The sequence below is a fragment of the Protopterus annectens genome, chromosome 2.part1 (genome assembly GCF_019279795.1).
Source record: "Protopterus annectens isolate FY-2018-M chromosome 2.part1, PAN1.0, whole genome shotgun sequence".
Lineage (NCBI taxonomy): Eukaryota > Metazoa > Chordata > Ceratodontiformes > Protopteridae > Protopterus > Protopterus annectens.
The window spans coordinates 1788684632-1788701036 of NC_056729.1; the positions used below are offsets into that span (position 1 = coordinate 1788684632).

The window sequence follows — 16405 nt, forward strand, 5'->3', positions numbered from 1 at the left end:
TTGTTTGGATAACCTTTGAACAAGAAAGGACTTATTTATTCCAGAGCTGCATAGCAGGATTTACCATTCTTCACCAGTGTGTGTCAACTTACCAGCACCATCCTGAATTGGAGAACTTTGTGAGTGTGTGTATGCGTTCCCAAGTTTGCTGATTATAGATAAGCTCACCAGCTTAAATATAAACCCCTATGTCACTAGATGGGTTGCAAACTCGCTCAAGGACAGAACCCACATGGTTAGAATTGGTGGAGCCATGTCAGACTCCAAACCAGTTACAAGTGGCGTCCCACAAGGCTCAGTCCTGGGACCTCTCTTGTTCAGTATATATTTCTCGGCGGTACAGGCCAGCACAGAAGAACTGTGGCTGACCAAGTTCGCAGATGACTGCAAACTGGGCGCCATAATCAACTCTCCAGCCGACACAAGCATCCTCCAAAAGGGCCTCATAGAAACAGACAACTGGTGCCAGAGCCATGGCCTCAAGCTAAACGCCAAAAAGTGTATAGTCATCCCCTTTGGCAAAACAAAGTGCCCACAAATTACCACATAGGTGGTAATCCATTAAGTACAGAAGAAGTCATTAGGGACCTGGGGACCCAAGTTGATAGCAATCTCTCATTTGACAACCACGTGGCCAAAGTGGTTAGAAAAACATTTTATATAGCCCACCTAATCATGAAGGGATTCACATCTAGATCAGGGGAGGTCATCGTACCTCTTTACTCATCCCTCATCAGGCCCATAATTGAGTACAATGCCCCTTTTGGGATGTACCTTACCAGACACCTGCAGCAACTGGAAAGACCCCAAAAGTACCTCACCAAGAGGATCAAAGGTCTCAAACAGATGCCATATGGTGCCCGGTTAAAGAAACTCCAGCTCTACTCAGTGGCATACCGCCTGCTCAGAGGCGATCTATGCCTGACGTATAAAGCCATGTCTAACCCGGAATTAATGGACATGCTGCACCTCAGAAAATCCAAATCCCATCGAGCTACTCGCTCGAGAGACTTGAACCTCAGCACTGAAATAAATAGGACATGCTGGAGGGACAGATTCATAACCCAGAGGTTCCCTTCACTCTGGAATAAAATCCCAGTCCAGGTTAGGCAGAGTCCCACATTGACTCTCTTCAAGAGGAATCTTGATGAGTGGATGTGAGATCGTAGGTTTACCCCGGCTATCACTTCTGTGTTACTGTTAGACAGAGGCACAGTATACTAACCTCAAAAAAAGGCATAGCAAAATTAATTTAAAATGGGTGGCGAAAGCCAAACACACTTTGGCTAGGCTTATAAATGCCCTAGGGCAGATAGCCTAGTATGAACCTATGAACCTATGAGCTGCACCTGAAGTATCTCAGATGCGTTATGTTGGGCTACCAGTCTGGAGGTGTGCGCATCCTTTATGAATATGGAACACCACCACATTTGGAGCATCGGTCCATGTTCTGGGGCCGAAAGGTGTGGAATGAGTTATAGCCTGTAGTGCAGAGGTGCTTTCTGCTGCCTTGAACCAGGTCTCTGTTACAGCACAAATGTCGATGTTCTCCAGTTTAAGGAGTGCTTCGAGCAAGTGCATTTTGAGATTTAGACTTCTAGCACTGAGCAGCATGACCCTCAGATTGCATTTGTTTGTAGCTGTTATGGTGGTAATTTGGTCTTTGGAACACCGCCTAAAAAAGGCACTATAGGGGTGGCAAGAGCCTTGGCTGGTATCCGGAAGCTCAGGGGTGACAGATGCAGGCCCCATCTCTGGCAAAGCATCGAGGTTATGTCATCCCAGGCAGATAGATACTGGATCCCCTTATAATGACACCACTTACACTGCCTCCTACGCTCCATAACAATTTACACTTGGTACAAGACGCTGTGCTAAGTTCACAAGCATTCAACAAATGGCTGTGATTCTCACCAGTGTCTTGTCCTGAGCCTAATTTTTCTTGAATATGACCCCGTGTTTGAACTTTATTTTTGAAGTCATGCATTGTGATGATTACTGGAAATTATATTTCTAAAATCCATTGTAAATGTACCTGGTCTAGATGGACATCCTGACTACAAAAGCAAACATACATAAATATGTCAGAATCTATGAAAGAGAGATTTCTTCTTGCTGAATTTTCCCCAACAGCAGCTCATATTTATTGAGATATTTAAATTTGTTAACCAGGTAAGTGCACTGGTTAGATGACCCGGCCTTACTTAAAACAACATACAACTGGTTATTGTGGAAAAGAACAGTAAAAAATAAAATAAACTAAACTATTGAGACTAGACTGCACATTTACATGCTCACCTCCATAGCATTTGTTAACATCCTTGTCAGTCTGAAAGGAATTTTCTCTGGAAACTTTTCTCGTGTCATAGCAACCTGAAAAGTATATTAAAGTATTAGCACATTAAAGACAATTGTCTTTTCCCAGAAGAACCCCAGCCTGCTAAAAATCACATATTTTAAATGAAGTAAAATATGTGACTATTTCATTTGGTATGTTGCTTACCTCAAAACAATCACCAAAGTCAATATGTAAGATTTTTCCACTCAGTCTATCCAGCATGAGATTGGATGGATGCCTTAAAAAAGAACAGAAGCAGAAAGTAAGGCTCAGCAAAGAAAGAATGCAAAACATTTTCTTACATTACTTCACTTTTCCAATTTAAAAAGAAAGAGTGACTGTACAGTTTTAACCTGTGACAAGAACAGCACCCCTGTTTTTAGACAAGTGAAAGCCTAGACAGAAAATCTTTTTTTTTATGACTCATGTGAGTTACACACTTCTTGACCTGTACCAGAAATGACTTAGAACTTAACACACAGCTGGAAAATGAAGTTCCAACACAAAGACATTAAGTGTTTTAAATAAATTCAATATTCTTTCATTATCATTGCATATATTACTGGAAACAGTCATGATGCTTTGATATTACAAAAAAAATCGCTTGGAAAATTGAAATTAGTCACAGTATACCTCAAATGAAAAGGCACTGACAGCAATCTGATCAATTTCTTTATTGGCTGACATTGGAAGACTAATTCCTCTACAGCCCATTATTCTTTTGTAAATAATACACAACGAACAGGAGTTCCATATCAGTTCTAAAACTAGCTGCCAAAAACCCTGTAGCAAAACGACCACTGACGACATACATTAAGTGGAATATTACTTTTGATGTATGCACAAAATCTGGAAGCAAATGTTTTTTCTGTTGGAAGAAAATAAAACCAATGAGAAATTATTAAAGAATGCTTACACTGGAAACATCGTTGGGGGATTCATAATGGTTACCACATGGTGTACACTATGTATATACCGTGTAACTTTTCTGAGTAAATAAACTACAAAAGCGTTGTGTTAGGGCTGTTTTTGATATCAGAAACGTTACACAAAGTGTGCACATAGTGTGTGATGACCTTTAAGAACCACCCCGCTTGTTTAAAAAAATAAACAAACTTAAAGTAGATAACAAATGGTTTTATTGTGGCACAGCAGCAGTTAGTAAAAACATTAATTCAGTATATAAATTAACCAAATCTAACTTAAATGAAATCCATGAGTAAGGGGTATATATCCTGTGTGACACATAACTACACTTGCTTAGCTTAGTTTTGTATGGATAATGTGCAATGCATAATAGACATATTTAAAGAAAACAAGATGAGATATAGATAAATATCAGAAATCTAAAGGTGAAACAAATCCAAAATTAATTTGCATCACAACAGCAATTAAGTTTATTTTACATTTGTTGCCTAGGATACAACCACTTTTCAGAGGAAGCCCAGAACAAAATCTACAGAAAAAAAACATGCAATAACATAAAATATACAGAGTTTATAAAATTATCTAAGATAAGCAAAAGTAAACTCATACTGATAATCAAGCTGAAAACAGCACCTAATACAAGAACACAGAAGCAAAAGAAAGAAGTTCAAATTTATCAAAGATGATTTTAGCCGAGAACCATCAGCAACAAGATGAGCAATATTATTAAGCCAATCAAAATACGTAATTATAATAATTACATTTTTCTAAAGACCTTTACTGAATTATCGCTTGTGACATATGCAAAATTTACTTTCATATAAAAAGTAATCAAACTTCACATATATTGCTATATATCATATAATATAAACATTACATAAATTAGTCAATCATGCCTTTTTTTTAAAGAAGAAACATCTTTATTAAACCAGCACTTACGGCATAGGCAATCGTACATTTATATAAATGAAAACAAACTGCACTGACAAAATACTAGCTGAAAGCATTTTACATCACAAACTATACTGATACACTCGCAGTTGCAAACATTATACACCACTTATAATCTATCCAGTCATTTTCAGTCAAACATTACACAGCTCATTTAAGTCCTGCCTACTTTTAAACCTCATTTCTCTCCTGTATGCATTGTTCCCACAATTCCCATTTTACGCATGTAGTTTGCTCCTACCTTTTTATAAAGATCTCAATTCTAGTTGTTTTATCTCTGTTACTATATTCACTACTTCTAGTATAGTTGGTTTAGATTTTGATTTCCATTTTCTAGTGATTGCTTTTTTGGCAGCCACCATAATTAGACACAGCAAGGGCCTTACCATTTCTAGGCAATAGCTCAAAAAAATAATTTCCCTCATCCCACCAATCTACCCACCCAGTTTCTCTGACAGTGCATCCCACACGGAATCATTAAAGACTACCAACTCATTGCACCCCCTGAAAATATGTTCCCAATTACCTTTTTCTTCCCCATCACATCTTCAACATTTGCTGTCTACTTGAAGAAAAATTCTCTAGAGTCTACCTGGGGTATAAAAACATCTATGTAAACATTTACAAAAATCCTAAATCTTCTAGAATTTATTGCATATTTTGGAGACATACATATATCCTCCCATTGTTTCTTTGTGAATTGCTTATCCACCCTTTTTTTCCCAATCCTTTCTAATCTCCTCTGATTGATTCTTATAGTTATCATGCAATATTTTATATCTTCTACTAATTATTCCTTTTTTTAATGGCAGCTTCTGTTCTAGACGCTACTAAAAACTCTACCAGTGCTGGTCTTTCATTTAGGACCCCCATATTTCTTTCTCTTTGCCTATACTTTGACATCAGTCCTTGATAGAGAAGGCAATCTCTAACCTGCAGTCCAAAAAAATTATTGGCGTCTTTCCATTCTATCATCTTTCCCTCTCTAGTTATTTGCTCCCAATACTTGGTTCCTTTGCTAGTATTCTCAAATAAATTCCAGCCCTCTCTTACCTACTGTCTATATCCCTAATTGCAGTCATCCCTATTGTCAGGATCTGCTTTCTTCATGCCCGTGTTCACTTAATATTTAGGATACTTTCTGCTACTTTGCACATATAACATTCTGTATTGCTATTGTTATTCTCCTTTAAGGTCTGCATCCAAAATCCTGATCTCTCCCTGTTTCTTGAACTTCCCCCTGTTTCATCATCATCACTTTCCACTTTGAAATTTAGTTTTCTGCTTCTGCTATGTACATGAGCCTTAACTGTGTAGCTCTGAAATACCCCTCAAATCAATTAAAACCAATCCGCCCCTTTCTACTGAAGAATCAGCTAATTCTACTTGACTTTTGCAGTCTTCCCCACCCAAATAAAATCCTTTAGCTCTTTAATAATTGCTATCCACAACATCTCCTCTGGTTGATAAAATATGCCTTACCTGTGTATAAGACTAATGAAACTAAAAACATTTTAACTGCTTGTATCTTACTATCCATACCCATATAAAAAGAAGTTATGTACCTACCATAACGTTCCATGTTAGTTGTCCTTCATCTCGCCTTCCTTCTTGCTGGATGGGTTCGGAGCCGATCCTCTGCTCCGACTCGGCCACTTACTATAGCTTGAGAGCTCTTTACTGGCTCGAAGCGACCTCAGAATACCCAGCGTCAGCTACCCAGATCTCGTTGAGATAGCTCACACTGGACATAATTATAGAAAATAATCCATTAACAGACCTGGACATACAGTTAATTGTCATGGTTTGGTTGGGAAGCAACTAATAACAAAATAAATTAGCCAGTGAAACTATTGAGAAACCCTCTCAATCCTCGAGGAAGGGGGATGGAGGGAGGGACGCAAGAAGGAAGGCGAGATGAAGGACAACTAACATGGAACGTTATGGTAGGTACATAACTTCTTTATGTTAAGTTGCCCAATCTCGCCTTCATTCTTGCTGGATGGGGCAGCGTCCCTAGCACCTCAATCCTGGGTGGCTCATTGGAACAGACTCTTCAGAACCGTTGAACCAAAGGAAGCCCTGCCCCAGGAGACCACATCTACTTTGTAATGAGAAATGAATGTATGAGGATCTGCCCATGTACCTGCTGCACAAATTGAATCTATGGGCACTCTAGATTGAAACACTACCGATGTAGCTACTGACCTGGTTGAATGACCTTTGGGTTTTGTTGGAAGATCTTTTTGTCGCAAATGGTAGGTATGGGCTATGGTGTCTGACAACCATTTTGACAATGTTATTTTAGAAACTGGAAGGCCTTGTTTGTTGTTAGCAAATGAAAGGAACAATTGATCTGATTTTCTCATCTCTTTAGTTCTATGGAGATAGAAATGCAGTTGTCTATGCACATCCAATTGGTGTAATCTGTATTCTGCCTTGTTGGAATGATTAGGGAAAAAGATAGGAAGGTCAATGGATTGATTCGAACTGTGTTCTGAACAAACTTTAGGTAGAAAAGATGGGCTGGTTCTCAGAGAAACTCTGTCTTTGTGAAAAACTAGGTATGGAGGGCGAACACAAAGTGCATGAAGTTCTGAAACACGTCTGGCAGAAGTAATAGCAACTAAGAAAAGGGTTTTCCAAGAGGGAAATTTCATGGAGCATGATGCTGCTGGTTCATAGGGTGGCAGTATCAAGGAGGCCAGAACCAAATTGAGATCCCAAGGTAGAAGGGGCTCTTTTACTGGGAGTCTAAGTAGAGATGTACCTCTCATGAAGGCCTTACAGAGTTTGTGAGACATTATGCTGGAGTTAGAAACTCAACATGAAAATTTGTAATGGCAGCTAATTGTACTCTGATGGTAGCAGCCGCTGCACCAGAATGAAACAGTTCTGCTAAGAAATCCAAAATCACATGTATAGGAGCTGTAAAAGGATCTAAATTTCCGGATTCTGCCCAGTAAGAGAATCTTTTCCATTTGCTAGCATAGACTTTCCCTGTATTTGTCTTATGGGAGGGTATTTGTCTTATGGGAGGAAACAATAATATCACGCACTGCTAGGGAAATACTGGGGAGCCTGGCTAGGATTGGAAGTGGAGTAACCAAGCTGTGAGCTGCAGAGAATGGAGGGATTGGTGTAGCCTGCCTGATTGATGAATCAAGAGGTCCGGTACTGAGTCCAGAATCCAAGGCTGGGCTAGAAGATGGGGGTGAAGGAACGGAAACCAAATCTGTTGAGGCCAATAGGGGCAATGAGGATAATTTTGCAACCCAAAGATTTTGCTTTCTGAATGACTTTTGGAATTAGGGGAAAGGGGGGAAATGCATAAAGGAGTCCCTGAGGCCAATTGTGGACTAGAGCGTCCCTGGGTGTCTGACCTGGAGGAGGAACAAGGGAGAAGTAGCTGATGTATTTGTTGTTGAGGGAAGAGGCAAAGATCGCATCACGGCAGGCCCCATTTGCAGAAAATAAGATCCACAATTTCCGGTTTCAGAGACCACTCGTGAGGCATGAGAATCGCCCTGCTGAGCGTGTCCGCTATTATGTTGGATGTCCCAGGGATATCTGTTGCTGTCAGAAAATGTTGGGAGGAAATCGCCCATTGCCACAGTCTGAGGGCCTCTCAGCACAAAGGGCAAGACCTGGCTCCACCCTGTTTGTTGATGTACCAAACCACTGACATATTGTTCGTCTGTATTGCAATAGTCCTGGCAGGGAGAGAATCTTGAAGAGCTTGCAACGCTAGGAGCACCGCTCTCATCTCCAGGACATTGATGTGCAAGTGGTACTCGTGAGGTTGCCAAGTGCCTTGGACTGCCTTCCCTAGATAATGCCCCCCCACCCTATCAGGGAAGTGTCAGTGGTCACTGTGGCGACCAGATGGGGTTCCATGAAAGATCTGCCATGAGTAATTAGTGGGGAGACCATCCAGCAGGAAAGGTGTCTTTTGCAAGATTCCGTAATTAGCATCATGTGAGACCTGGCTAATTCCTGGAAAGACCATTGTGTGAAAAGAAGCCACTGAAGGATTCTCACGTGAAAGTGTGATAAGGGAACTAGAAGAATGGCTGCTGCCATGGATCCTACAGCTTGAGGAACATATTTGACTTGAATTCTTTTGCTCCTCAGGAGAAGTCACACCTGTTTTCGTATAATGGAAACTCTTTCCTGAGGCAATTTTACAATCATTTTTCTTGTGTTTAGCACTGCTCATATGTATGTAATAGAGTGGAAGTGCAATTGTGATGCCAAGCTAAGCACAGGATGTGATGGCATAACCTCGTGCCTCTATAAGTTGTTGCCTGGTGGTAGCAGTGAGGAGCCAGTCGTCCAGATAAGGAAACTTCTGGAATCATAGACATCTCAGGTGAACTGACTACTACCATGCATTTGGTTAACACCCTGAGGGTTGTGGTGAGACCAAAGGGCAGAGCTCTGAATTGGTAATGACTGGCCCCTAGCCGGAAGCGTAGAAATCTCCTGGATCATCTGTCCATTTTTATATGATAGTACGTGTCCTGAAGATCTATGCAGCACATCCAATTGTCTTGACTCAGAAAGGGGAGAATGGACTGCAGTGTTACCATCGGGAACTTTTCTTTTTGTACAGATTTGTTTAACCTGCTGATATCCAGAATTGGTCTCCAGTCCCCTGTCTTTTTGGGCACTAAAAAGAATCTCGAGTAAGTTCCGGATCCTACTTGGTCTGCGGGGACTTCCTGGATGGCTCTTTTTTCTAGCAGTCTTGAAACGTCTGTTACTGCCTGATCCCTTAGATTGGGTGGAACATCTGGGATGGATTTTTTTGAAACAAATTATGGTTGATGAAAGGGAATCTTGTAACCTCCGGATATAATGGCTAGTACCTATTTGTCTTTTGTAATATTTTACCAGGTGATTGGGTACAACGAAAGCCTTCCCCCGACTGCCTCCAGAGTTGAGCAGTCAGGCATCCCTTCAGGGATGCTGATAGGGTTTGAAAGAGAATGTATCTCTAAGTCACCCTGATTTTGCAGACCCCCTCTGCCATGAGGGCGGCATCTGCCATTGTTGTTATTTCCACCTCTGTCCCTGGGGAAAAAATCACCACGTGCACCAGGCAAGGGTCCCTGGGATTTTCGAAACCACATCTTTCCACCCTTCTTACCTTTTGGGTATGATCTGGTAGGAGTGGAAAAACTGACTCCGACATCAGAGAGCGTCTTGCCTTCCTGCTGGCACCTGGTAAGCGTGTCTTTCAGAGAAGCCATCAAAGGGGGTATTGGTGAAGGACGCTCTGAAAGGTTCTGCAAAACTGACACAGCTGCAGCCAAGAACGTCTCCTAAGAGCCACTCCTGTTTCTGCAGCTCTACTCGCTCCATCGGCTGCGTATGAAATAAGCCTCATGGAGGAGTTGACTACTGAATTAAAAGTCGCAGGCTGGGTAGCTACCTTGGCTGAAGCTCTCTCAGCTGTGGAATCTTGTAGGGTATCTCCAAGCTCTTTTAGGAGATCCTTCTGAAGCCTAGTAAAATGGAAAAGATAGTTCAGGGTCCTAAGGGAGAAGGTCGCTGATGAAAACATCCGTTTCCCATACCTGTCCATCGTACGAGAGTCTTTATTCAGTGGATGGACGGATGAGGTTTCAGCCAACTCTCTCTTTGTGGCTGCTGCTACCACCATGGCAGCAACTGGGACACCTTTACTTAAGAATTGTTTGTCTTGGGGAGGTGTGATGAATTTATTGGGTCTCCTCGGGACAGGTTCCATGGAATCTGGAGCTGACCAAGCCTTTCCAGACACTACAGACATGAGTGGATCAAAAGGCGGAGACAACCAGGAGGTGGAAGGTCGGGAACGAAATGCGTCAAGGTATACAGACTCATCCTCGGAAGGGACTAGGGAAGTCCAGCTATGCCTCTGCCTAAGAATCTCAAGGATGTCCGAAAAGGAAACATCTTCAGAGGGGGACCTTGAGGACCCCCCTGATTCATCCAGGTCTGTATCTGAGGTGACAGACTCAGGGGAGTTTTGGTGCTTCCTCTTGCACTTTTTCTTCTGGAAAGCCTGCTCAGAATGCTCTGGGGAGGTTTCAGAAGAAGAGGGTTCATCCAATGGGGTGTCCTGGGGCATAGGTTCCCTACGTTTTGGGGCTGGATGAGGAGCAAAGGTTGTCAAAGGCACCTAGGGGGACGGAGCCGATGGAGCTGATAGTGGAGCCGTCTGTGGGGAAGCACTCTCCGCATGACCTCGAAGGTGGCACGGTCTGTACACAAGGAGGGCTCCAGTTCAGAAGAGACAGAAATACCACTCTGCGCCGAGGGCAACGGCTCCAAGGCCGATGTGGGAGCCGAGCTCAACTGAGCCGACGCTCCGAGAGGGATAGCGGGGTCGGACAAGGGTCCGATGCCACTTCCCCCCTCAGATCCGACGAGAGAGCTCTGGTGCCCAGATATCCTGATGGGTGAAAGAACTGAGGTAAATGGAGCCAAAGAGGATGTCATCGGAGCCGAAGGAACCACTATCGGAGTGTCCATGAACTCCAGTTCTGAACTAAGCATAGTCGGAGGAGGAGGAGGAATCAAAATCAAAGCGGATGGAGCCGAAGCCTGTTGAGGCGGGCTCGAAAGCATTTTACCAAAGGCCTGTGACTTCAGCAACCTACTGACCACTCTCTCCACATTCTGATCTGATAACCTCGAGGAGTGGGAAGATGAGCGATGACTGGACTTACTTTAAAGTAAGGGTGATTGTGGCACCAAGCGAATCGGCTCCAATGAAGGAGACCTAGCTCGTTTATGGCTCTGATATGGCTCCGAAGTAATAATTGGAGCCGACAGAGGGGGCTCCGAAGTAACAATTGGAGCCGATGGAGGGATAGTCTTGTCGGTGCCAGATGGCACTGACACACTTGGTTTGTCAAGCTCACAGGTCGGTTCCGAACATGGGGCCGACAGCTTGACTGGTTTCAAAGGTTTCACTGGCTGAGAAGCTTTAGCCGGAGAATCCTGTTTTAACAATCCATGGAGAATAAGCTTGTTTTTCCACTCCTGTAGGACACCTGGACTAAGACTAAAGGCATGACAAATAGTACAAGACTCTTGCAGGTGCAGAGCCCCCAAGCAGTAAACACAACTAGTGTGCCCATCTGTCAGAGATGACATCTGACAACATGAGTCACACTTTTTAAAACCAGAGGTTTTACCTTCCTTAGACATTTTACCAAAAAGGCAAACTACAACAGTAACTAAAAATTAATAAACACCTTAAAGGAGAGCCTCTAACTTAAATGGCTGTCCTTAAATGGGGGGGGGGGGGGGGAGAGACTCTCTAAGTTAAACGAGTTCAGGGAATAACAAAAGGCCTAGCGACTAAGGGGCGATGGCCAACAAAGCATAAAAAACACAGCAGGAAGAGATAAGGGGTTTACAATAAAAGAAAGCTACTACAAGAGAGAACATATATATGAATTTTAAGCACAATATTAGAGTTTAATAGAGAAAAAGTTATACTAAGCCTGAGCCAGTATTGATCATGACCTCGCAGCTAAAGCAGCAAATGAGATCTGGGTAGCTGATGCTGGGCATTCTAGGATAAGGGGTAGCCTGGAGCCAGTAAAGAGCTCTTGAGCTATAGTAAGTGGCCAAGTCGGAGCACAGGATCAGCTCTGAACCCATCCAGCAAGAACGAAGGCGAGATTGGACAACTTAACATCAAAGCTTCCGTTTTCTCAGTTTTTTTGTCTCTTCTCACATATCCTTAGCTGTCACACCGGAATCATTTTTAATCCATACTCCTAAATACTTCATTTTTATCATGTCCCCATAAATATGGATATTGCTGGACCAAATTGTGTGTGGGTACATGATTTACAGCTACTGCCTTTGTTTTAGCTTCTTTAATTTTGTATCCTGAAAATATTACGAAATGGTCTTAAAATATTCCACAACACTGTAATCTCTCTTTCTGGTTTTGTCAGGTATAAAATAATATCATCTGCAAATAAGGCAGCTTTTCTTGACTACCATACCAATCATATATTTTAACTTTTGAGTTCCTTATTTTCTTTGCCAATGGTTCTAAGTATAATGCAAATAACAAAGGGGAAAGAGGACACCCCTGCCTGGTTCCTCTGCTCAAGCAGAAATTATCAGAGGGGGACCCCACTCACTTTAATTTTCACCTCTGATCCCTCATATATCCTCTTAATCTACCTTATAATTTTTTTCAGGAAATGCAGATGCTTCTACTGTCTACTCATAAAGTCCCAGCTTACTATGTCAAATGGTTTCTCTGCATCAAGACCCACCAACAACAATGGAATTTTCTTACATTCTGCTTCCCTCTGGATCACAAATGTTCTGTTAATGTTGTCATATGTTTGCCTCCCCTCCGCTAAAAAACACTGATCCATATCTATTAAGTTAGGCATTTCATTTGCCATTATTTTAGCCATTACAGACATGAACATTTTATAAGCATGGTTTAGTACTGAAATGGGCCTGTATGAAGCTGGATCTGATGGATCTTTACCCTCTTTAGGTATTACAGCTATCACTGCTTCCTTCTAGGATGTTGGTACTTCTATTCTTAAAATACTGTTAAACAAAACCTTCCATATCTATCAGTTTTTCCCTCCTAGCTTCCAACCTTCCACAGGAATACCATCTATTCCTGGGGACCTTCCTGTAGGTTAGTTATACATCACAATTTTTATCTCATCTTCTCCTATCCTAACCGTTAGTTATTGAGCATCATCTACCTCTAACCTTGGCATATTTAATTCTTACATAAACATTTCCATTTCTATCTTTTCATATTTATACAGACTTTCACAGAATTTCTGAAATACTTTTAATACCTCTACAGGATCTCATTACCTTTTTTTTTGTTATAGCCTCCCTAAGCTTGGCGACAGCTCTTTCTACTTTCTGTTGCCTGAGTCGTTGTGCTAAAAGTTTTGGTGCTCTAGTGTTATTTACAAAAAGCATCTGCTTAAGAGCAATCTTTCTAAACGTGGGTATATTATCAAGGTAATCCCTTATTTTCTGCATAGTATTCTGCAGTTGATCCTCTTCTTGTTCTGTGAGATTCTCCCATTCTGTAATACTTTTAACATTTGTCAGTTCCTCTAAATAATTCTTGTTACTCCTTAACCATTGCACCTTTTCTTTTAAATTTCCATCTTATTTTTTAAACTCCACCGTAATTTTATCACACTCCATAGCTATATTTTCATTAGTCATTTCTATCCTCTCGAATAGCTCCTGAATAATCCCCACTACCCATTCCTTAAATTCCTCTCTTTTCAACAGATAGGTGGGAAAGTGCAAGTGTCTCATTTTTATTTTAGTTTTTATCCCTGCATGATCTTTAATAGTTATTGGGTGCATATCAAGACCTTCAATTAAATGTGCATGTTCCTGTGAAATGTAAATTCTGTCTAGCCTAGCCCAGTTTTTACATCTTGGGGAATAATATGTAAATTCACTCCGAACTCCTATTACTGAATTCACATCTTCCATACCAAATACTTTCATAAATTTCTTCAAAAATCTACCCTCCTTTGTGATACTTTGCCTTCTGGGCCCCCAGACACATTTTCACTGCTGCAAATCAAATTCCAGTCCCCACCTTTATTATAATACTCCTTGATGAAAAGTGATCATTTCTCCCAGAACTTTCTTAAGCTCCATTACAGCAGTTTTATTTGGAATATAAATACATGCCAGTGTAATCATCCTCCTTGCCAGTAGCCCCTTAGCACTACAAATCTGCCATTATTATCTTTTTTCCCTCTTCTTTCACTACTGGATATCCTCTTGTAATTAATATAAATAATCCTCTTTTACTTTGTCCCCAACAATCCGCTGAATAACCATCATGAAAACCTTTCTTTATCAAATTCACATGTTCAGTTCTTTCCAAGCCTGTCTCCTGTAACAGTTATTTGCACTCTACATTTTTTAATATAGTTCACTATTCTTTCTTTTTTTGTATTTATCTGTGAGACCATTAACATTTAAAGACATTGCAGAAAGCATTATTGTATTAAAAAGTTATCATTCCCACCTTTTACATATAAAAAGAAGTTATGTACCTACCATAATGTTCCATGTTTGTTGTCCTTCATCTTATCTTCCTTCTTCCTGGTTGGGTTCGGAGCCGATCCTCAGCTCCGGCTCGGCCGATTTATTATAGCTTGAGAGCTTTTACTGGCTCGAGGCTACCCCTTATCTCAACATGCCTAGCGGTAGCTAGCCAGATCTTGTTTGTAATAGTCTACACTAGACATACATAGTAAAAAACAACTTTTACTAAGCTCTTATAAATCAAGATAGGAAGGAAAGAGGGAAAAAAACAATGTATGGTTAACTAACCTGGTATGTCAGCAGGAAACTCAGCCAGTGTAACCAATAAAGGAACTCTTCTCGAACTTTCAGGAAGGAGGAAGGAGGGGGGATGCAAGAAGGAAGGCGAGATGAAGGACAACAAACATGGAACGTTATGGTAGGTACATAACTTCTTTATGTTATGTTGTCCCATCTTGCCTTCGTTCTTGCTGGTTGGGACCGCGTACCTAGCACCTGGTTCTTGGGTGGCTCACTGGAACAAACTCTTCAGGACCGTGGAACCAAAGGATGCCCTATTCCGGGAGACCACATCCACTTTGTAATAAGTGATAAAGGTATGAGGATTTGCCCATGTTGCTGCTGCACAGATTGAATCTAACGGCAATTTAGCTTGGAAGGCAACAGAGGTGGCTAAGGCCCTGGTTGAATGTCCTCCGGGCCGTCCTGGAAGCGTCTTTTTACACAAATCATATGAATAACTGATTGTGTCCGACAGCCATTTTGATACGATCACTTTTGAAACTGGATAACCTTGTTTACTGTCAGCAAAGGATATAAACAATTGGTCTGATTTTCTGAGGTCTTTGATCCTGTGCAAATAAAAACATAATTGTCTATGAACATCCAATTGGTGTAGTCTATACTCTGCCTTGTTGTCATAACTGGGGAAGAACACAGGAAGCTCAATGGACTGATTTAAGTTATACTCTGAACATACCTTTGGCAAGAGGGAAGGATTGGTCCCAATCCTAAGAGAGAGACTTTGTGAAAAATGAGATACGGCGGATGAATAGATAAAGCATGTAATTGAGAAACCCATCTAGCTGAGGTTATAGCAACCATGAAGAGGGTTTTCCAAGACAGAAAGTTCAGGGGGCAAGATGCTGCTAGTTCAAAAGGTGGCAGAACCATAGAAGCTAAAACCAAGTTTAGGTCCCAGGGGGTTCTCTTACCGGGGGCTGTAAAAGTGTTGCACCTTGTAAGAATGCTCTGCACAACCTATGGGGCATAATGTTAGAACCCAAGTCTGCTACATGAAAACTGGAGATGGCAGCAAGGTGGACCCTTTTTTGAAGGTTTTGACCAGAAAGTCCAGAATCTTGTGAACAGGAGCAGTGAAAGGATCAATGTTATTGCTCTTCGCCCAATAAGAGAACCTCTTCCATTTGCTAGTGAAAATCCTCCTGGTAGTGGGCTTGTTGGAGGACACTAGGATGTGTTGTACAGCAGGGGAAATGTTTGGGAGCCTGGCTAAGACTGGAAGTGGAGGAACCAAGCAGTCAGCTTAAGAGTTTGGAGGGATGTATGAAGTCTGCCCGACTGATGTGTCAGGAGGTCTGGAATTGGGTCCAGTATCCAAGGCTCCAGTTAAAGATGATGGCGAAGAAATGTGAACCATATATGACAAGGCTAGTAAGGAACAATGAGGATGAGTTTGCAACCCAGCGATTTTGCTTTCTGAAGTACCTCTGGAATTAGAGGGAAAGGTGAAAAGGCATATAGTAGTCCCAGAGGCCAATCGTGAACAAGTGCATCCTTGGGTGACTGTTCGGGAGGGGGAACTAGGGCGAAGTAGCTGCTGCATTTGTTGTTTAGGGGAGAGGCAAAAGGATAGCAGCATGGCTGGCCCCATTTGCAGAAAATCAAGTCTGCAACTTCTTGCTTCAGGGACCACTCATGAGGCATGAGGATAGCCATGCTGAGCCTGTCCGCTATCACGTTGGATTTCCGGGAATGTGCGTCTCAATCAGAAAACGTTGGGAAGACATCGCCCATTGCAATACTCGAAGTGCCTCCGGACACAAGGGGTAAAATCTGGTTACGCCCTGCTTGCTGATGTACCATACCACT

At 41.8% G+C, this 16405-nt stretch overlaps 1 protein-coding gene across 2 annotated transcripts in view; it reads right to left on the reverse strand.

Moving 5' to 3' along the window:
* MTOR (mechanistic target of rapamycin kinase) overlaps positions 1 to 16405 on the reverse strand; it is a 4577509-nt gene that overhangs the window by 509203 nt on the left and 4051901 nt on the right. For both annotated transcript variants that reach the window (XM_044063218.1, XM_044063219.1), the window contains exons 51-52: positions 2504 to 2576; positions 2299 to 2373 (exon numbers count right to left, since the gene is read on the reverse strand). In XM_044063218.1, the coding sequence (XP_043919153.1) occupies positions 2299 to 2373; positions 2504 to 2576 (148 nt within the window). The remainder of the gene's footprint in view (positions 1 to 2298; positions 2374 to 2503; positions 2577 to 16405) is intronic.